At 40.3% G+C, this 23638-nt stretch overlaps 1 protein-coding gene across 3 annotated transcripts in view; it reads right to left on the bottom strand.

The window, feature by feature from the left end:
- The window catches only part of mib2 (MIB E3 ubiquitin protein ligase 2), a 201439-nt gene that overhangs the window by 50096 nt on the left and 127705 nt on the right, over positions 1-23638 (bottom strand). For all 3 annotated transcript variants that reach the window (XM_067970398.1, XM_067970397.1, XM_067970399.1), the window contains 2 exons: positions 8315-8421; positions 5403-5597 (listed from right to left, as the gene is read on the bottom strand). In XM_067970398.1, the coding sequence (XP_067826499.1) occupies positions 5403-5597; positions 8315-8421 (302 nt within the window). The remainder of the gene's footprint in view (positions 1-5402; positions 5598-8314; positions 8422-23638) is intronic.

Here is a 23638-nt window from a genome sequence, read left to right as displayed (position 1 = left end):
CGTGGCACAAAATAACTGAATATTCTCGCTGCAATTTTGGTTTCATCAGAATAGCAAAGTTCTGTGATCATTATTGACTAACTGCCAGTATTAAGAGCTTTCAATAAAACACTGTGAAACAAATCTGTGCACTCCAAATTGTTCACACGATTCAGCTGATGAGAACTTTGAGTCTATGTTTTAAAAAACTATCCTTACATCACTGAATTTGAAATCACCATATTAAAAAAACATTAATGACAGTATATGTCAATTTGGTGGTTTCCCAATTTTAATGTATAATTACATATGATTTACAGCACAGAAACAGGCCATTCGGCCCAACTGGGTCTATGCCGATGTTTGTGCTCCAGACGAGCCTCCTCACTCTCTACTCCGTCTAACCATCTCAGCATATTCTTCTATTCCTTTCTCCCTCATGTACTTTCCCTTGAGGGATACAATATGACACTGTATATATTTTAAATGAGCTGCATAATTAAAATCACAAGAATTTTAGTTATTTGGTCTGCATATCCTGCCTGAACAACCTGCAATATTTTAAAACTGGGGGGAGGGGGGAGGGGGGGGGGGGAAGGAATTTTGCTACAGTACCTTACAGCAATGTTCTGGAGCACAAACCCAAAAAAAGGGCTAAACGTCCCAGAATTTGTTGCTCTTCAATCAATCGCCATCAAAAAACCATCTTTTATGAAGCTGTTGGGCCTCACCTCCACCAGCATTTAGACCTGGCCGGCACCGCCCGCCAGTGTGCCAGAGACTGGACGGCACCGCCCGCCAGTGTGCCAGAGACTGGAGGGCACCGCCCGCCAGTGTGTCAGAGACTGGACGGCACCGCACGCCAGTGTGCCAGAGACTGGACGGCACCGCCCGCCAGTGTGCCAGAGACTGGATGGCACCGCCCGCCAGTGTGCCAGAGAAATCTGAGGTGGATCTGCCAGGATTTAGGATGGTTGATGTCATTCCACTATCCCACTTCTTCCAGTGACATCGTCACAGAAGGTGTGGTGGCCAGGCACAAGACGCACCTGTCTCCTCTTGCAGGTGAATTTTATATCGGGCGCAGAAAGGGGTGGGGATCTGGTAGAACTGGGTACAAACAGGAATGCCTCTCTCCCAGTGCAGACTGCATAATTTTCACACTACTAAACCTGAGGAATTTCAGGGCCCTGGTATTTCCTTTAACCACAGAAGTTGTGCCACCTTCTTGCCCACTCACTTAACCTGTCTATATCCCTTCGCAGACTCTTTGTGTCCTCCTCACAGCTTACTCTCCCACCTAGCTTTGTATCGTCAGCAAACTTGGATACATTACACTCAGTCCCTTCATCTAAGTCATTAATATAGATTGTAAATAGCTGAGGCCCCTGCGACACCCCACTAGTTACAGCCTGCCAACCTGAGAGTGACCCGTTTATCCCTACTCTGTTTTCTGTCCTTTAACCAATCCTCTATCCGTGCTATTACCCCCAATCCCATGAGCCCTTACCTTGTGTAACAACCTTTTATGTGGCACCTTATCGAATGCCTTTTGAAAATCCAAATATACTACATCCAGTGGTTCCCCTTTATCTACCCTGCTAGTTACATCCTCAAAAAGCTCTAATAGATTTGTCAAACATGATTTCCTTTTCATAAAACCATGTTGACTCTGCCTAATCATATTATGATTTTCAAAGTGCCCTGTTACCACTTCCTTAATAATGGATTCGAGCATTTTCCCGACGACTGATGTTAGGCTAACTGGCCTGTAGTTCCCTGTTTTCTCTCTCCCTCCCTTCTTGAATAGCGGGGTAACATTTGCTACCTTCCAGTCCACTGGGACCGTTCCAGAATCTAGAGAATTTTGAAAGATCATAACCAATGCATCCACTATCTCTGCAACCACTTCTTTTAGAACCCTGGATTTTGACCATCAGGTCCAGGGGATTTGTTGACCATTAGTTTGTCCAGCAGTTTTTCTCTAGTCATATTAATTGATTTAAGTTCCTCACTCTCATTTACCCCTTGGTTCCCCACTATTTTTGGTATGCTTTTTGTGTCTTCTACTGTGAAGACAGATACAAAATATTTGTTTAATGGATCTGCCATTTCCTGATTCCCCATAATAATTTCTCTTGCTCAGCCTTTAAGGGACCAATGTTTACCTTTGCTACTCTCTTCCTTTTTACATACTTGTAGAAGCTCTTACAATCCATTTTTATATTTCTTGCTAGTTTACTTTCATATTCTATTTTCTCCCTTATCATCAATTTTTTGGTCATCCTTTGTTGGTTTCTAAAACTCTCCCAATCCCCGGGCTTGTTCTCCATAAACATAAATGATTTAGAGACATGCGTGGAAGTAATATCAACATTTGCAGACAATACCAAAGTAGGAGCATAGCAAACTGTGAGGAAGGACGTGAAAGACTGCAGAGGAGGCCAGGTTAGGGGAACTCAGGTTAAGGGAGGAGGCAGATATGTAGCTAATACAGTTCAACACAGATAAATCTAACATTGCATATTTTGGTAAAAAGAACAGAGAATGTAAACATAGCCTAAACAGTACAATTCTCAATGGAGTAGGCAAACAGAACAATCTAAATGCGCAGATACACGCAGCTTTAAAAGCAGGATTACAGATTGAAAAGGCCATAATGAGAGCAAATGGGATTTTAGGTTGTTTATATGTCGGGCATTGAACACAAAAGAGGTGATGTTGAACCTGCTCAAGGCACCGCTTATGCCACAATTCGAGTAGCGTGTGCAGTCTCAGATACCCCTTTCATAGGAAGGATGTTGGAGCCATGAACAATTCACCAGGATGATACCAGAAATCAAAAGACACTGTTAAGATGAAAAACTTGAAAAACTAGGGCTGTATTCACTGGAGCAGAGAAGGATAAGGGTGAATCCAACAGAAATGCTTAAAATGGTGACTAGGAAAACATTATTTCCACTGGTCTGTGTTTCAGTAACAAGGTGTAAATTTAGGACTACTATTAGAAGCAAAAAAGGGAATTACAATTTTTCCCCCACAATGATCTCAGAATATGGAATGCATTATTACTAATGGCCATTTGATCACAATATTTAAGAGGGAGCTAGATAACCCACAAAGGAAAATATTAAAGGGTACAGGGAAAGAGCAAGATAATGGGATTAGAGTAGATGGTTCTGATGTGAAGCTGGCACTGGTAATGGCACAATGGGCCAAATGCCCTCGTTCTGTACTGAAATGTCTACGATTTGTTAATATAAGGGAGTGTTAGAAAGAAAGAAAATATATCAACATTAAAGAGGTAATGTCTTTATGAAAATGTGTTTGGCTGACCTCGTCCTGTGCTTGCAAAATACTGACACAAATCATTTTTGTGAAATGTGATTGCGACAAAAATGATTCATAGCTGCTGTTCCTCATAACCGAAGCCAGTATCACTTTAATCTTTCTAAAGCTACAAAGATTCAGTGCCAGTAGGTTGCTTTGAACAGCACTATTCAATTATTAATCAGGACAGTCTTTAGTACATTCTATTTTGATTAAAGCTGATAAAGGTGCATTTTTTTGAATAGAAATCTAGGCATCAGATTGGCTTGGTTTTATACAACTTTAAAAAAATAACAAATCATCTTCAAGCCAATCCTCTTTAAGTCAATAGTTCTCTGGACCCCCATATCATTCCACAACCATGAAGATAGTAACTGACCTGCTTTCAGGCCTCTGCCAATGCAGCTCTGTAACTAACCACCAGGGGGTGCACATGAGCAGAGCAAGCTGATTAATTGTCAGATAGTCCTCTAACTCTACTCCTATGGGGAAGGGCCCAATGTTTAGGTGAGACTGGCAACTTGCTGTTGGTTTATCATGGGGCAGGAACCTGAATCCAAAGTGCTACACTACTGGATTAACCATTGCATTGGTGCTGTTAGGTGAAGTTGGGAACACAAATGACAGAGGACTCGCGTTGTATTCAACATACTGAAAAGGTACATGTGAACAGACACAATTGACAATTAAAGAGATAAGCTTTCATGTTAAAAATATAAACATATTTTAAAATATGTATATTGTAAAAAGCTAAGTACTTTAATAATAAAGTTAAGTATAAACCAAATATGACTTGGAATCAGTGTTTTAATAGAATTACAAAACAATTTACGATGTGGGCCTCATAATCCACAAGGGGCCATAATCACCCAATGTTCAATGTATATTCTCTATGTGGATCTCTTTGGAGACCAGTGGTGTCCCACAGAGATCAGTGTTGGGACCGTTGCTCTTTACTATTTATTACTAATGATCTAGATGTAGGTGTTGGGGGTTCGATCTGCAAATTTGCAAATGATACCAGGATCAGTGCAAGTGTCAGGACTGTATCCGATGCTCGACTGCTTCAGGCGGATCTTGATGTGTTGGGGGACTGGGCTCGTGACTGGCAAATGATGTTTAATTTGGAGAGTGCAGAGTTATCATGTGGGCAGGGCAAATGCTCAACATACATACACCCTTCAGGGAAAAGCATTAAAAGCAGGTGGAGAGAGAGAGAGAGAGAGAGAGAGAGATATGGGCTTTCTAGTGCATAGATCTCTAAAGGTCCATGAGCAATGCAGTAAAGCGATAGCTTGAGTGAATACGGTGTTGGGGTGCATTTATAGGACAATTGGCTACAACACAAAGTATACTATTCTGTCCTTGGTCAGGCCTCATTTGGAATAATATGTCCAGTTTTGGTCTCCTCACATGGTGGGTGATATTGAGGCTTTGGAAAGGGTGAAGAGGAGGGCCAGCTTAAAGCATCTTAGTTATCAAGATAGGCTAAAGGAGCTGGGACTCTACACTTTAGAGAACCGTAGACTTAGGGGTGATCTGATTGAGGTTTATAAGATTATGAAAGGAATAGATTGTGTTCCAGTTGACAGTTTGTTCCAATTAAACAGGTTAGGGAGGACCAGGGGTCACAAATTTAAGGTGTATAAGGCCAGATGTCAGGAGGTGGTTCTTTTTCCAGAGAATAGTGGGCCTCTGGAACAGGCTGCCGGCTCGTGCAGTGCCGATTCGCTGAATTCCTTCAAGCGGGAGCTGGACCTGTTTCTGGCTGGGGCGGAGAACACCTCGTACAAAAGGTAGGTAATGTAACGCATAGAATTATCGGGGCCAGAGTGGTCTCCTGGACTAGTTTCAATCGCCAAAGTGGTTGGAGAGGAATTTCCCAGATATCTTCCTCCCCAAATTGGCCTGGGTATTTTATCTGGTTTTTCGCCTCTCCCAGGAGATCACATGGTGGGGAGTGTATATATTGTAATACACAAGGTATCATGATTGTGTGGGAGAGGCGGAGTGGACCGGAGGGTCTTTTCCTGTCCATCATTGCTCGTATGTATACCTGGTGATATCACCTTTTATAAGCAATCCAAACATACCTAGTTTTGGCAAATGGTCTTTGTAGTAGTAGCCCCCTGCAGCATCTGTGACATACTTTAAGTCCACCTTCCCTTTGTGACCCATTCGGTAGACGTTAGTCGTCCCGTTTGTCCACGCGACACTTGAAACACTTCGTCCTGACTCTGTATCCCAGCCACGAATATCGACTACCTTCCCAATTTTGCCTTCCCCGCCTATAAAACAAAAAGGACTAATTATGCATTTTTGTAAAAACAACGTTTCTTCACTTCTTTCACAATTAATGTCTCTTTGCTGTAAAGTAGTGCCAAAAGGAGCATTTGATGCGAGTTTGCAGCTGCTCTGTATTAAAATGGAAAATATGAAATTAGGAGATAAAAGATCTTCAAATCTAGCACAATCTGTAGCTTGGAATTCTAACCACGGATCTGTGCCAGGATCTGGTAGTATGAACGCCATGTATACTTTGGATTTGAATCAAACCCCATTGTCACTACTGACATACATCTGCATGCAAGTTTGAAATCAATAAGGGTAGATCACGTTCAATCACAGATCATCCAACAGGTTGTCCAGAGTATACAAGTTACTTCTGTCTTCATTTCCATTCATGAATAACAGCCAGTATAGTTTCTGGTTGACTGCACAAGTTAGTGGCTGCAAGATAGCCAGCTCAGTTTACACAGAAATAACTCAAACTGAATTTGTTACTCTCGTTTAATCCATACATTGTATCAATCACCTACACATTTTTCTCCAACGTTTTCTTACTTTAGGTAATGAGCCAGTAAAACAGATCATCTTAATGTCCTAAAGGGTTTGAAATCACTTCTGTATCAGTTAACCCAAGAACACTGAAAGGGTTTTGGATATGTATAACACCTAAATATGTTATTCCACTTTCTATCTTTTCTTATTACATTAGGAGCAAACGTTTAGCCCTGCACTCTGGGGATCTGGTAGTTGCTGAATCAGCATTGGCTGATGAGTTAAAAACTCTAGGAATCGCAGGTGCTTATGGAAACTTTCTCACACTTCATATGGATGGAGCCTTAGATCCATGGAGAGACTGAGAGCTGAACTTCACAAACATAAGGGGCATGATTTTGACCCTGACCCCGATTTTGACGTAAGGACGTCTTCTATTTCCTTTTGCCGGTTTGCTGTCCAACTGACTGACCTGATTGACAGGCTAGTCTCAGTCAGATGGGAGACCAGCCAGGAAGAGGACGTCTTCAGTTTGTATGGATGGGAGGGGGAGGGGAGACGTCTTCTTTGTTTGTATGGATGGGAGGAGAGGGGGGAAGGCATGGGTGGGCATCAGTCACGGGGGGGAGGGATCAGGGACCAGTCACGGAGGATGGGAGGATTGGGGATAGGGGTCCGCGATCAGGATCGGGGGTCCGCGATCGGAGTCAGAGGATCGGGGTTGGGGGTCCGCGATCGAGGGTCTGGGGTTGGGCGTTGGCGATCGGGGGGTTCACTGCAGGTAGGCTTGTTGGGCCTGGGGGTAGCACTCCTGCTCCTCCGGGGCCACAAGCTGTGCCAGAAGGGCACTTAACTGTTAGTCTCGGGCCATCTCGCCTCCTTTCACGAGGCGTAAAGCAGAAGACCTGGGAATCTCGGCCCTCTGGGGTTGAAACCGGAAACTGTAGAAAAATGGAGACCTGAAGCCTCCTTGGAAGGTTTTAAGATCCGACCCACCTCCTGGGAACGAGTTGGTCGCCCGCCCCTCGTCCCGCCCCAGTGAAAACCAGAAATGGGCGGGTTGGAGGTGGGTCCGAAATGGTTGAAATTTTCAATGTCCCCCTGCCCCCAACCCACCTATTTTTCACTGTTAAAATCATGCTCAAGGTCTATCTGCAACATCTCAAACCATGATAATGATAAATGAACTGCAAGATACTGATCTTCTCTGTGGACAAACCTGAATGGCAGTTCAAAATCTTTCACCCTCAAAAAGACACAGTGGTCCTGAAGTGACACCATTGGATATTGACATACAAGCGCCTAATGCCATAGTCTGAAATTCCTCTCTCTGCCATTTTAGCAGAAATGCTAACTCATGGGTTAATGTCTCCACTAAAATAGTGGAGAGCGGAATTTCAGACAAACACGTTAAGTGTTTCTACATTCGTATCACATGGCGTTTTATAGCAGCAGCCATTGTCCTCACAGATATTTCAATAATTGCTTAAAGAAATTTCATTTAACTTGCAGGACCATGTCTTGGCCATCTCTCAAATGAAGACAGCAAATAATTATTTTGCAATACATCTGTCACCCTGCTGGATGGAACCAATTTAATGCAGTAATGATGTTTCTGTTGAAATGTCAGACAAAAATAAACAACAGCATTAATAAGTTCCAGTTACACCTACAATGCTGGTAAGAATCCATTCCAGAATAAAGTCAGGAGTGAGCAATTATACCAGTTTGAAACAGGCATAAATGTGGGTCCATGTCCCTTTTCCACCAGGATCTCCCTTTTATAAAAGTTCAGATTGCATTAAACTATGGATACCTCTAGCTTTTGAGGTTCCTCAAACAGCATGGATTTAAATGCCATGTTGGCAGTTGTAATTTGTGATCACTGGTATATGGAATTGCTTATGCACAAAGTTACATACAATAGTATTTGGAGTGAAGGAATGAGGCACCTGTTATACAGTCTAAATGGGTATTCTGCAGGTAACCATGGCCAGAAAGAACAAGCATCAGCCTTTGCATCATTAAAAGCAGTTAATGTTCTTTATCATTAACTTTATTACTTTTCTTTGAATGAAAAATACTGTGAGAAGATTAATGCATACAGTGGATCTGATATGTGCAATTCTCCATAGCTCTTTATTATAAAACAAAAGATGCCAGCTTTTACCAACTCTTGCCATTGTTAATAATTCAGCTGAGCTGACGAAAACAATGTGCTCACCATCTTGATTGCCCCAGTCCCAATCTGGCCCTCGAACAACTTTACCACCCTGGAAGATCCCCTTTAGTACAATTCTTGGCAAATTCTGCCGTGGACCAACAGGAACACTGCAAACAGAGAGAGAAAAAAAAACAAAAAGAAAAAATTAACAATGCATCAAAGCAACTACAATAAAAATGATAAAGTACTGCAATTTACTAAAAACACTTTAATATTCTATCAGTATCCAAAGCTTCAGGCTTAATTAATGGTTGTGACTATAGCATGGTAGAAATTCATTTTCAGGTAATGAATGCAATTATCATATGAATATTAAGAGCAGGAGATCTTTTACAATTTTAAAAGTCTCAGAATTAAATTGTGAACTGGTCATTTGATAATCTTTTCTAGCTGTCATGAAAGCCTTCTCAAACTAGTGTCGTTTACATTTATTGCATACAAATAGCTTCAAATGATCAATGTAATATACAGATCTGTCCAACATTTTTAATTGTCAACATAAAATTAAACAGACCCTGAAAAAGCAAACTATTTTCACAAATTTGCTACTGGGCAAATAATTCTGTGTCATTAACAAACAAATCACAGAGAATATCTTCTATTACAAATATAGACAAAGTATTACAAACTTTTCACTCAAAGGGTGGTGAGTGTCTGGAACGAGCTGCCAGAGGCAGTAGTAGAGGCGGGTACAATTTTGTCTTTTAAAAAGCATTTGGACAGTTACATGGGTAAGATGGGTATAGAGGGATATGGGCCAAGTACAGGCAATTGGGACTAGCTTAGTGGTATAAACTGGGCGACATGGACATGTTGGGCTGAAGGTCCTGTTTCCATGTTGTAAACTTCTATGATTCTATGATAAACGTACATTTTGTGTAGCAGCTTACCTGTCAATGGCTTTTGACACATTATAAAATATTACTTTGATTTTATCAAAGAACTTTGAGACATTTAAGAGTTTGTACTTAAGCAGAAATCAGATACAAAGGTCTCCAATTTGTACTGAAAATGTTAACACATTTCTCATCTCTCTCACGATTTTTTCTCCCCTCTCCAATACAAAGCATTTCTGGTCTGAATGCACTTGTAGGCCCCGATCACTTATAATGATCTTGATTTGATTTGGTGCCGGCCTCTTGGTGTGGCTCACAGGTGGGGACGGGTCAGGAGTCAGGGCTGGGGCTTTGCTGCTCCCTCTTTACATCGTTGCTATGCAGAGGTGGTGACTTGGGGGAATGAGAGAACAACTGCTATTAGAGTGGCCCGGAATATGCTCCAAAAATAATGGAGTGCCAAACAGCGTTTCACCATTATTTAAGGATAAATGGAAGAGCAACTTCCGGCGAGCACACATGCGCAGCCAAGTGCACAAATCCAGAAGTTGCTCTACGAGATTCCCTGCTCGTTTGAAAGCTGTGCGGGAGGGACAGCTCACTGCTGAAATGAATGGACCAGTGCACAGTTGTTGCACTGCCCAGCTGGAAATGAACTAATCTACACAGAAAAGAGTACGCTGGGTTTTTTAGGTCTAAACTAACTTTTAATGGCGTGGTAAGTTTTAATGACTGCCAAACAATCTCTCTGGCATTAAAAACTAACTTAAAAATGTGGAGTCTCATTCCTTCTGATTTTAATTGTTGTTGGAGATTTTTTTAAAAATTAATTATTATTTTTTCACTTTGTGTTTGTCTTTTTTTAATCTGTCTTTCAATTGAATATTTCCTACCATCTCTATTTCACTTTCTCTAACTGATTTTACATTGAATTAACTTGCACTTCCTGGTTCTGACCCTGCAAGGCTTGTCAAGGATGCTTCAATCTGATTGGTTGAGGGGACAAAGTGATCCTTTCCCTGTTCGCACAGCTCACAGATTCCCCGGAGAGGACGCTGCACTTTTTACAGCTCACCTTTGGAGGAAGTTCCCGCACTAAAGCCAGTGGATCGTTTGTGGGCAAGTTTAAATCTAATGAGCAGCGGGTGCCGTTCGTTCGCCACTCAGAGCAAATTCAGGGCCTGTGTTTCTCAGCTGAGTTCACTCTAAATCCAAATCCTGCCCAAATCAGGGCCAATGTTATTGAAAGCCTTTGAACAGGTGTAACAGGATGGCAGGCTTTTCAATGCACTCAGTAATGCGCTTATTAAAATAAGACCAGTAATTATGCTCTGAATGGAGGCAGGCTCCGTCCTGTGGAAGAGCAGAGGGATTTGGCGGTACAGGTTTACAGAGCATTAAAGGCAGGTTGATAAGGTTGTAAAAAAAAATTAATGGAATTCTAGGTTTTATCTCAAAAGCTATAGAATATAAAAGCCAAGAAGTAATGATGAACAATATAAAACCTTACTAAGACTCAGTTGGAGCACTGTGTGCAGTTTGGGTTCCACACTATAGGAAGGATATTTGAAGCTATAGAAAGGGTACAACATGGATTCACTAGGATGCTGCCTGATATGAGGAAATACAAATACAAAGAAAGGATTGAAAAATTATGTCTTTTTTCATTAGAACACCACAGATTACGAGGCAATATAATAGAAACGTTAAAATTGTGAAAGGATGGGACAGGGTAGATGGAAGCAAACTGTTTCCAGTAGTTGAGGGGTCAGGATTGAGGGGCCATAGATACATGATTAAATGTAAGAGATTTAGAACAGAAGGCAGAATAAACTTGTTTACACAGAGAGTTGTGAGTCAGAAACTATGTCAACATTCAAGATTAGATTGGGATAGGTAGATGAAGGAAAAAGAGTTGAAGGGATATGTGAACAGGGTGGGTTAATGTGATTAGGACTATTTGCTCAAGTGGAGGGTAAACGCCAACATGGACTGGTTGGACCAAACGGCCTGTTTCCATGTTGTAATTTCTACGTAAACATCTGAAGGGAGAGATAACAGTGATGCATAGCGTTCAACAGTTGTAATTTTTGCTGCAGTTGTTTGGCATTAATCTTGAGCTGGGAGAATAAGTTTCATTCCATATATAAAGATAGGTTGACATTTGGAATACCTCTCCCTTTGTTTTGTGTGCCATATTTATTGGACAACATTCTGCTTCCCATTCCAATCAAAGAGGACCATTGTAGTTTGATTTATATGTGTGACCTCAGTGATATTGAATATAACAGTGCGCGGATGCTATACCTCAGTCCTGCTCCCCAATGTTGCACATAACTGGCTACTTATTCTCGCCACAACAGCAACAATTTGCATTTATTCTGTCCTACTTATTCCCTCCTGTAAATATTGACTCCATTGGGGTATAATTCCATGGGTGCTGGGTGCACTCCAGAACCATGGACAATTATTCATGTGTGAGCCTTGACAGTGAGTGTTTGTAGACTATTTAATTCTGTTCTCACCCAATGTCAACACAGACATATTTCCCGCAGGATGCACTGGACAGCAAAAAGGAGTACGAACCCTGGCTGATTTTTCTCTCCCAAAGCCATGGGCGCTGAGGCCAATTGGAGAAGCCTGTCACCTGAGCTGAGAAAAGCTAATTCAGCACAGACCAAGGACCTCCCTGCTCTGTAAGGCTCAGCTACTCACTGGATAAACAGTCTGAGCCATCAGGGGAACAGCTCTCCAACACGCAAGATGAATTGACACTACTGCCAATAATCCCGGAATAAAATAACAAGAAAGAATCGAATGACAGTACGAAAGCTATTTCGGCCCATCAAACCTCTGCTCCCTCCCTCTTTATGTGAACTGCTGAGTTCTTCTGACGGAGAAGGCAAGATGATTAAGCATAACGTGACCTTGTCAAATGTTATTTTGTGGATCAACCTAAAGATGCACCATGTGATGGACAAGACAGTCTATTTTGTTTCCTGCTTGAAGCATCCCTCCAGCACAACAGCTGAGACCTGACAAAACTCATGGTACGTGAAGCAGTGGGGACAATGAGGAAGTGAGACTTGGCACTGCGAGATTACTGTGCCAAGCATAGTGCCACAAGTTCATGAGTCACGGTTTAATAAAGATTTCCATCACAACATTTCCCTAGCTCATCAAGCAGAAATGACAGGTTTTAAAATTTTCAAAAAAAGTAAAAATGAAAAAACACAATAAGAAAGATTCTAAGCAGCATACACACGTGGAAAAAATGGAACATGGAGGAAAAAGAGGAACAAAAGAAAAAATTAGATGGAAAAAAAAGCGATGTGATGCACAAAAGTACACGCCTCACATAATTCAGAAATATTCCATTCCTTGTAGACCAGGAGAAAACAGCAGTAAAATAATGACACTCAGGTTAATGCAAAGTTCTACCTGCTTTTAATACAGTTGGGTGTCAATCACTGGGAACAAGGACACTGATGTGCAAAGAGTTATAAATGATGTCACTACGTGTTGACGTCTAAAGAATTCGAAATATTCCTTTTGCAAAATTTAAGCGTAGGCACAGCCTTCACACAGGCCATCAGGACAATTTGTTACTCAGTAACTATTCATTGTGTCTATTTTCTGGGATATCAAAACAGAAGCTGGAATATCTATCACGGAAATTTCAGTGTTATAACAATAAAGTGGATGTTAGCAGTAATTGTTGTGTTTACTGTTTGCATCATTTTACATTACAGATACAGGTTTTCTAGTAATGGTTGACAGAAGCTGGCTTGTGAGACTCAGATACCATCGTATGCATGCACCTCCTTCTTCCTTATTAGAACAGTCAGCCCCCAGAGCATTCTCACCAGATATCTCCCTATTTCACACCTCTCTCCTTAATTTAGTTTTGATTTGCCTTGACGCTTGCCTCCTTTTAATAAACCCAACACAAAATAATAGAAATCTAACAAAAGTGCCCCCTTTTTAGAGGGGCACAAACAATAAACACCCAAATCATACCAAAGAAAAAGGAAACTTATCAAATTAAATCATAATGTTGTTGCCTGTGTTAACTGCACATTCCAGTCCCTGTGGTGCCCAACCGGTTGGGAAAGGCCTCAAGCATGGACACCACGTGCTCCTTGGTCATCCTGGCGCGGACAAGACTGTTTGATACTTGCCATTCTTCCAAGTCAGTCTGCTTTGACAGTATTAATTGCAGTCTCTTTCCCAGCTCACTTGTCAGCTTCTTCCTGTTCTTTCCTAGAAGGTTTCATTTATCGAATGCGAGTTATGTGCATGTCTCTCTCGTGCTGTTTCTATGCTCTCTCTCTCTCCTCCATAGAGCTCTCTGCAATTAACATTAAACAAGGCCCGACATTCCACATAGCCCTGTTGGCCTGGTTCACACATATAATAAACCATCCTAATACCACAAGAAAAATAAGGATGACTAAACAAAGTAACAAAACCAATTTTGCCATCACCATACCACCTCAGTGAGTTCGGACATATATCTTCTATGCATTTGACAAACTGCAGAAAAACACCAGTGTGTTTTACCATCATGATTGCTTGGCGTTGCTCAGATCCAGCAAATTAGCTTCTTAGTCCAATATAATTATTCAGAACTATTTAGATTTGGGTTCACTAACATAGCACGCCATGCAATGCCTACGCTGCCTGGGACAGCCCGATATAATGTTCAGATAGGCCAGCTGGCTCTGTTTGCATTGTTTTTTGTACAGATTGCCATAAGGACCGAGGATAAAGTCATGACGCTAGAGCTTTTGATCACAAGGATAAATCCTAAAGCTTCAGTTCATTTACCCTTCAATGTAGCAATGTTCAGATGTTCACAAAATAGTGTATATACTCAAGCTTTGGATAAGGCTGCAGATTATGTGCATACAGCCAGCATTAAGAGCTACTGATATGAGGAGTGGGGGTGGGGAAAAGCACATGCACTCAGCTGTGGAGCCCATGCAACCTACCAGGCTGGCCAGCTGTTTCCTGTCTCTCCGGGCTCACAGAGCCCAACAGCAATTAACTGCTTGCATTGTGGAGAAGCAATTATAGGAGTGAAATATAACAATTCTCAATAGTGAATATTTGACTATTTAAGTAGCACACACCTGTAAATAAACTTCAAGCTAATATTGCACCAAAATACGTTTTGGTTTAAATTTTGACTGTCCTTCTACAGACTGTGACAATTCAAATTATTGAAGAATTTCACAAATAAACTGTGATAAGGAGATAGGCCGAAGATTGCTTGGCTTGTAATGCCAGCGGTTACATAAGGATCGCACCAGACGGTGCCCTCCAGTACTGAGCCTGTCAGAGTTTACAGGGACAGTGGGAGGTGTTGTCAATCCTCCAATTGGCCTACTGAACAAGAGGGCTTATTTGGCAAAAAATTTGTATTAAAAATATGTTAACACTCTTTGGTTGTCCAGGCCACTTGCCCACAAGCAGCCCTGTGGAGACCAGAATGCCTCATCTCACTGAGCATAGCAGCTGCTACTGCAACACCGGGTCCCTACTGTGGAGCAAGAGCAGAACTGAAGTTCCGTCCCTTACAAGCCACTGAGGAAGCTCCCAGAAACGATGGAGAAAATCGCATTACAGTCACTTCAACAAGAAAGGGACATTTTCAGAGCTATAGTGACAGCAATGATTTTCCAACAAAAACAATGGGGGGTGTGCTGGATATTCCAAATACCTGCTATAATTGGGGTGCATTTTGTCAGTACTTGGGCCATTATGTGGAGTGTCTTGAAACTGTGAGTTATATCAGCCAGGTATGGGTGAAGCAAAAAACTTTGTGGGGAAGAGAAAGAAAGAATAGTAAGGCATCAAATTAACACTGGCATTATGTCTTATTTGCACACATGTTGACCTGCTTCAGAGTGGTAATTTGGCTATTTGTTAATGCTCATCCACCTATTATTCTAACTCTCCCAATCTAGTGTTTCTAATGACTGTCTCTATTATCTCACTTGGTAGATTATTTCACATATTTATTACCTTTTCTGTAATAAGTTCTAATAAAAGTTCTAATTTTGTTCATTCTGTCTCCACTACTCTCCTTTTTAAGGTTTCCTGCAAATTTAACAAGCTTATAACTAGCTCCTACATTTAAATAGATAAGAAACAACTGTGGTACAAGCACTGGCCTCTGGAATAAGTCACTCAACACCTCTCCCCCTGTCTGACTACAACTCTCAAGTACTCTTGGTTTCCTAATTTTTATCCAACTACTTAGCAGTTCCATATTCCACCCTGGATTTCCATGCTTTTTAGTTTAAATCAGTAGTCTCTTATTTGGAAACATTCAGACACCGATCTTCGGGTAAGCGTACTCCAAGGCGGCCTTCGAGACACATGACAACGCAAAATTGTCGAGCAGAAATTGATAGCCAAGTTCCGCACCCATGAGGACGGCCTCAACCGGGATCTTGGGTTCATGTCGCGCTACATGTAACCCCACCAGCGAATATAAGTTATCTGTTTTCAATTCAATGGGTCATTTTCAGTCTTTCTCTTCCTTTCGGATGTTTCTCCCTCTCTCTCTCTGTTTTGTGTTCTGGCCGTTTGTATATTCGGTGGTCCTGTAGGTAACACCTCTCTGTCTGAACACTTTGATTGCCTTGACAACGGGCAGTTGGAATGATTATCTGTAATCACCAGGTATTGTTCTCGGAATATAAATGCGAAAGGTTCAAGGATTTCCTGACATTCACCTGACGAAGGAGGAAGCCTCCGAAAGCTTGTGATTTTCAAATAAAATTGTTGGACTATAACTTGGTGTTGTAAGATTGTTTACATTTATAAATAGCAAGGCTTTTCTTTTACAGTTTCACAAGCAACTTTAAAAATTACTGTCGTGAACAATATGCACAGGTTCTAATATTCCACACTACTAATGACAGATTTTGAGTGGTACCAATTACAATCTGAATCAACAGACTCATGGATGAGAAACAAACTGCAGGTGGAATGGGAACACTTACTTCCCAGTTAACACTCAAATGCTGGTTTGCCCTGGTTCCATAAAAACAATAATTTTCAGAAATTCAGGCTTTTACAGTACTTTGAATAGCTAACATATTACCAGTTACTATCTGAACTTCAATGTACTAGTAAATAGACTTAAAAGCCGATGAGAGATACCATGTTTTAATTAACTCTGGGCCCAAATACTGTAGTAATTACAAGCACTAACATATCCACTAGACATGAAAACTTTCATCTATTTCATTTCGGTTAACCCACTTTTCTAACTGAGAAACTTGGCTGAAAGGCCACATTGCTCGACACCAGGAAGGTTGAAAAACAACAGAAAAGACAAGATAAACCAAGAAATATCGATTAGGTTATACTAAACTTGCATTTAAAAATCTGTAGATTGTTGGATGCAGGGTGAGCTGAAACTGTTTTTAATTGCATTTAGTGGTGTGCTGGTGCTGCTGGCTCCTGGCAACAGGACTCACAAAGCTAGTGGCAACATCAAAGCAAACTTACCGAATTTATTAAGGCCAAGGACCTGAAAGACCCAGTAAAAAAAAAACCACAGGTCTTCCAGCTGCTGGCTTCAGCAAATCCATCAAGTTTACTTTGGTGTTGCGGCTGTCTGCAGAAGACCCATATATTGGGAGCCAGCAGTTCAAGGCAGGTTATAAAATTCCTTTGATTTGAGGGCCTGGAAAGGAATGAGTTTGAGTAAGAGACAGTACAATGAGTCGTGATTTCAAGAGTGAGGATGCAGGGAGGAGGAAGAGTGTATATCAAGGCACATTTGAAGTTGAGGAGGAAGAAGAATGGACAGTTCACAGGATCAATAGAGTTGTATCTAAAAAATACAGAAGAAAAAAATCACAGGTTAGGAGATGGATCATCAGCCAAGCTTATTGTTGTATCTTGTGAAAAAGATGGTAATTACCATGACCCCTAAAAGCAATGTGCGATAATACTAATTAATTCATCAATAGTATCAAAAGTAAAATGAGAACAATTTACATTAATATATTCAATTTTCATCTGTGGAAAAACCTATGTTTTTCTATGAAAATTTACAAACCCTTATTATTTAACTAGAGAAATTATTTTTCTTGCTTCAAATTTAAAATGTATGTTTTCAACACAGCGTCACCATCTACACATAGAAATGAAGCTTGTACATAGCAAGACTGCTGCAGACATCTGCCTGTGAACAGAAGACCAATTCAGTGATGCCATTCAGAGGTAATCATGTGATCTTTGCAAAGCTGTTTATCACAGAGTGCTGTCAATTGCTTTTAATGTTTTCTTAGAATCCCTACTACCCAAATCACAAAAACAGATGGTGATAATCACTGGAAATCCAAATGTCCCGAACAAGGTTCAATGCCACAAAGTACATCATGCAATTTAATACATTCAAAATGTAGGACATTGGTGCGTTTGTATTGGAAAAACAGATTGCCGAGAAGACAAGTAAACTAAAAGCTCAGACAGCAAGTGCTGAAGGTGACTGCCTGAGGACACAATGCCGTTACTTCTATATCGTCGGACAGTCTGTGCTGTTCAATCCCCAGTAACAATATGCTTTATGTATAAATAGGGTCGTTTGTTGATGTGATTCTCATACGGTCACTTGTTTAAAAAAAAATTCTCCTTCCAAATTTATTCCCATTAGTTCTCCTCTCTGAAGAGCGACGGCTCATTCTGCAGTACAGCTCCACTGGGAGTGATGACCTTCTGATACTTCATTGACTACCCATTCTCCAGGTAAGCTAAACCTGCCCTCACTCAGTGTCCAGCAGCATGACTGCACTATGATCAGTAATGGGAAACCTAGCCAATTTCTTCCACTCCCTAACCTAAAAGCACTGAGCAAATCTCTAACACTCTTGTTGAGATCAGGAAACTCGGTACGGCCCAGGGATTCCAGCCTATTTTCCTGCCCGTCTGCTGCACTCCCGCTGGAGTTGTGGTGGAAGTGCACCAGAAAGGCTGAGGATTTGTTACCCCTGAGTATCTACTTTGCACCAATGTGTCTTAACTCCAGCCTCAGTGGAGAATCCCTTGCTGAATTAGTGTAACTTTTCCATTTCTTATAACACTATCCTTCTGGCCTCTGAATAAAATAGCCAATTTAGGAGCAATTTGATGCCTTTTGAACTTTTTTTGTACTATGGGCCCATGTCCAACAGGAGCTGGGCTAAGACTGCTCAAACGAATTTAAGATCCTTACAGCCAGCAGAAAAGGGAGGTTTACATTCAATCAGATCCTAGAAGTATTTTCCATTTTCGAGTATTGTTAGAATTGGTTTAAAATGTGTAATTGCACAAAATTGAAATAACTATAAACTATTGCCTGGAAATAATACTGTATGATATTATTGTATGAATGCCTAATATGTTCACATTCCTCTGTCTGCTATTTTAGAGGTGGTGTTGAGTCATTAAAAATAAACAAGCTAATTCCTCCATTAAACTACTGGAAAGAGGAATTTGATATGTGCATTAAGGGCTTGTATAATAATACTGGATAGCAATGATCATGCTTATCACATTACTTTGTGAAGCTACTGTGCTAAGGCTCAACCCCTTCCTGGGGCATGCTACTATATTAGTAACTGGGCCAATGCCTTGAGAACAACCTCACCTTTAATTAACATTTAGAAAGCAATATAGTGGTTTTGTGAGTTGTGAAATTGAATTCAATAAATCTGAAACCAGAAAGAATAACCATGAAAGCAGCCGGATGATGATAAAAACCCAATTGGTTCACTAATATTCTTCAGGGAAGGAAGCCATGACACCCTTAGCCAGTCTGGCTTCCAAATGACTAGAGTACACAGAACTGAGCAAGCCACTCAGTTGTACAATCAATCAGTCAGTGCAACTAGGGATGGGCAATAAATGCGGCCTTGCCAGTCACTCGCAACCAGAGAACAAATTTTTAAAAATGTAAAAAGCCTGTGACCATATTTTTTCCTATGAATTGTAAAACACTTGATACAATTTGCAAATATATTTACATTTACAATTTTCTGAGGCACTGGATCTGAAAGGGTTCATTCACATCTTTAGGTCCCACAACATAGTTCACCGGTCTATTTAATGAAGCACTTTAATAGCACTTAATTTTTGCCACTAGATGGCACTAGCAGCATCTAGTGGAAAATACCATGTATAACAATACGATGTAAAACAGTATTTTGACGAGTAAGTTTGTTACAGCGGATTACATTCTGAGATTGAGCGAAATAGTGATCTCCAAGTAGTCTCAGAGAGGTGTGTGTGTGTGTGTGTGTGTGTGTGTGTGTGTGAGTGAGTGAGTGAGTGAGTGAGTGAGTGAGTGAGTGAGTGAGTGAGTGAGTGAGTGAGTGTGTGTGTGTGAGTGTGAGTGTGTGTGTGTGTGTGTGTGTGTGTGTTTTTAACAGCAGCCTGGAACAACGTTCTCTCTGATGTCCCTCCCTCCCTGTGGACAAGTGCCTGACTTCGGAGAACCTCCTACTGACTCGAGTGAAAAAGAGAGTCACCATGTGTGCAATTGTGGTCACAAAGCACCAAAGTGCCATGTTACCAAGTAGGTGCATTTCAAAAGTAACACCCCTCTGGCGAACTAAAATTGTTCCCTTTGTTCAGTCATTCCGACATAACACTGTAGCATGTATGGAGGATTAATTGGCTCCGGAGAAAATATCACTTTTAAACCAGCATTTCCATTAAGATGCTGCTAACTAACTGGAGTGGATTGTAATTGTGCAAGTGTTCCATTTCCCAGTGCTGCTTCATTGTTTTTGCTTTGTCCTTGCTGCCGGCGACAGTCTGCCACAATAACTATTCCACCAATCCAACAAATGAATAGAAAATAGAAAATGCAGGATCTGGCTAACATTTTGGATGGAGGAGAACTGAAACTTAACCCCGAGGAAAAAAACCTGCAACCCATGCAGTAAAATGATATAGAAAGTTAATAGTGGGCAGCATGGTGGTACAGTGTGTGGATGAACTGTGGAGTGGCAAGACATGCGGCTGTGCCTGTGATTCAGGCACAGAACACGGACTGGGTGCTTCTCCAGAAAAGGGGAGGAGTACAGGAAAATTGTAAGACAAGCTTCTCCAGGCTTATTCACCTACTACCACCTACAGAGCAACACTGAAAAAAGACTGAACCCACACTGGCAGTGAATTAAAGTGGAAAAAAATTGTGAAATTATATATTCAAAATATTTACATTTAATATATACAAACAGAAGACTTTGTTTCTTTGTTGTCCTTGACAATATTTGATAGTGAAATATAATGTGAATTTTCAATACACACTGTAATTCTCCAAACTCTGCATGTCACATAGTACTGAGTACTAGCACAGTGGTACCATCTGCTGCGACTCTAATGCAGAACAGACATGGTTAGCTTATTCTACTTAATATAAAGTCAATGCTGAAGTCACAAGTAATTACAGTTGTGTAGAGACCCGAAATAACACCGTAGAACATTATTGTACAAGCACTTAATACATTTGTCTGAAATGCCTTTCTCTGCTATTTTTGCGAAGATGTTAATTCATTTAAAATAAATGGGGTTACCACCCATGCTAAAATAGAGGGGGCAATTTCAGAAGACAACATGCAGCATTCGTATGATAGTATCCCAAAGCAGCATATCGAGTATTTATCTTGAATACGTGCATTAAAACTATGTTAATGTACAGCTGGTGGCACAATAAAGCATGCAAATCCTACTGAGAGAGCAACTGTGGTGAATTTATCGCTTAAATTAATGTGCTTGTTGCAGCATTTCAAGATGTACATCCTTCTGTTGATATACAGCAGAAGCAAGTGTTATTAGGGAAGTACATTGCAGGGGGTTTCCATGCCGGTTCTTGCCTTTCATAGGAGGGGACGGAGGAGCGACTCAATTTATGTTACTGGGAAACAATAACAAGATTGTGTTTTGATTATTATTTGACAAATCATTGTGTAAAATAATTTTGATGCTATAAATTAATGTGCAATTGCTGTTTACAGACCATATATTTCATTCACAAACTGAACACCAAGAGAAACAAAATTTAAAAACAGAGCTCGATATACTGGTGTGTAATATAAAAGTTTTAATCAAAGGAAATTAGAGCTTCGCACCAGTGAAAATAAGCATTATGTTCATTTAAAGCATGCTGAAATTAAACTGCGACAAAACGTTTAACTTACATTAAGTTTAACTTTTAAAATGTGAATCACACTTCCAAAGAAATTTCTGGATCTTGAGTTTAAAGCTTCTGTATGTAATTTATGTTAGAATTTTTGTACAATTATAATATGCACTGGAAAGTCAAAGTAATGTTGGTGTGTATTATTTCCTACTAAAATCATTTTTACTGTCCCAACTGCTCTGAATAACTGTGGCAAAATGTATTTTCTCTTCCCCCTAGTGAAATAAACACAGTGCTGGTAATGTAAACATACTGTGATAGCTTCAACACACACATAGCCAAAAGGCAGAAGATTCATAGCTAAGTAAATATCACAATGATCAATAATGCATTTGCGAAATTAAAAGAGCAGTTGGTTAGTGTTTCAGCCTGCAACATAGTCTCTGTATCTTGATAACCCTATAAAGTGGCTCAAGTTTTGCTCTGGTCGGTCAGGACATTAGCACTCATCAGCCAAATCATACATTCCCAACTGGTCTTTCATTCTAAAATACATAGGTCCAAGATATTAATAACACCATGCAGATGAAAAACGTCACTGACCACACAAAAGCAAGCAGATAGCAGTGCAAACTGAAATACAGGTTTAGGGGCCCAACAGGGCATTTTCTCTAAGATTATAGGCAAGGTTGTATGACCTGATGAAAAGGTCAAATATAAGCCAAACATGTTACTGCATCAGTATATTTATACACAGAAACAAATGGCATTCATTTTATCTTGCATCAAATTTGATGTTCTTGAAATCTGATGTGAAGTCTTTAAATGTGGTTGAGTTGATCTTTATAAACTACTGCAATTTACATTATTTTATCAGCTCCACTTTAAGGAAGAAAGCATTTGCAGGCAGGTTAAGATTCATTATACTTCAATTGATTTAGTTCAATTGAATATTTTGACTATAAATACTAAGCATGGTATATAATAATATTCAATAATATAAACAGTAAAGTAATTTTTTGTCTGTACTTGAAAGATAAAGGCAATTTCCACATTTAAAGGGTTTTGTCAACCATTGTAATTCTACACTGTGTCATTGTATTGAAGGACCTGAAGCAGAATCCAATGTGAAGGTTTGCACTTACACCTTGGTTTTGGTGTGATCAATAAAATCTGACACTGTTGCTTACAATAATCTTCCCCATCAATTGACTGAGTTTCAAAATGGATGTTGTTAGGCATTGCTGGCACTATATCCTTATTTTTAAATAATCAGTACAGCAACATGTTTGTCTGTTTAAAGTTTGCCATAAAATGTTAAAAACTATGTACAATTTCCTGAAAGACTAACATCAAAATTCAGGAACCCTGTCAAATAAAATGTGCACTTTAATAAAGACAATTTTCCTTTGTTAAGCTCTAAGAAAGAACTTGCATTTATATAGGGCCTTTCACAACCTGAGGACGTCTCAAAGAGCTTTACATCCAATGTGGTACTTTTGAAGTGTAGTCACTGTTGTAATACAGGAAACGCGGCAGCTAATTTGAGCTCAACAAAGTCCCATGAACAACAATGAGATAATGACCAGATCATCTGTTTTAGTGATGTTGGTTGAGGGACGTATGTTGGCCAGGTCACCGGCAGAACTCCCCTGTTCTTCTTCAAATAGGGCCATGGGAATTTTTACATCCACCTGAGAGGGAAGATAGGACCTCGGTTTAATGTCTCACCTGAAAGACAGGACCTGTAACAGTGCAGCATTTCCACAGTACTGCACTGAAATGTGAACTAAAATGATAAGCTTTAATTCTACGCTGAAAATTGCATAAAGGGCTCTTCTGGCAGAACTACAGTAGGCTGGTGAAGGGGGATCAATTGGAATTGTTCATGCACTCTGTATTAGGATCATTTTCCGACAGTTGCAGATGCACCTACATGTTGGTTAAAACAAGAAGCACTTAAGCAGGAAATTACAACTGGCCTGCTAAATAGTTTCAAATCCAGCAAACTGCGCTTTCACTCGAAAAAAACAAGGTCACTGTGGTTTTCTGTCAAACAACAAGTGATGATAACAACACCAAGCGTATTTCTTAGTACCAAAGTGTGAAAACTCATTACAAAACTGAAGTGAGTGTAAAATGCCACTATAAAAGCACTCTCTCGAGCCAAATTTGCCATTAAGAAAAGGAAAAAAAAGCTTTATCAAAGAGGAAAAATAAAGTTCACCCTGCCAGGGAGAGACAACAGAACAAAGGGCAGATTTAACTTGTGTAGTAAGATGCCAGCCCCTGTTTCTTTTTTAAAGCCACAGTGCTCCTTAATTTTATTTTTTATTT

The sequence above is a fragment of the Heptranchias perlo genome, chromosome 32, assembly GCF_035084215.1.
Source record: "Heptranchias perlo isolate sHepPer1 chromosome 32, sHepPer1.hap1, whole genome shotgun sequence".
Lineage (NCBI taxonomy): Eukaryota > Metazoa > Chordata > Chondrichthyes > Hexanchiformes > Hexanchidae > Heptranchias > Heptranchias perlo.
This window is presented reverse-complemented; position numbering and strand designations above follow the sequence as displayed.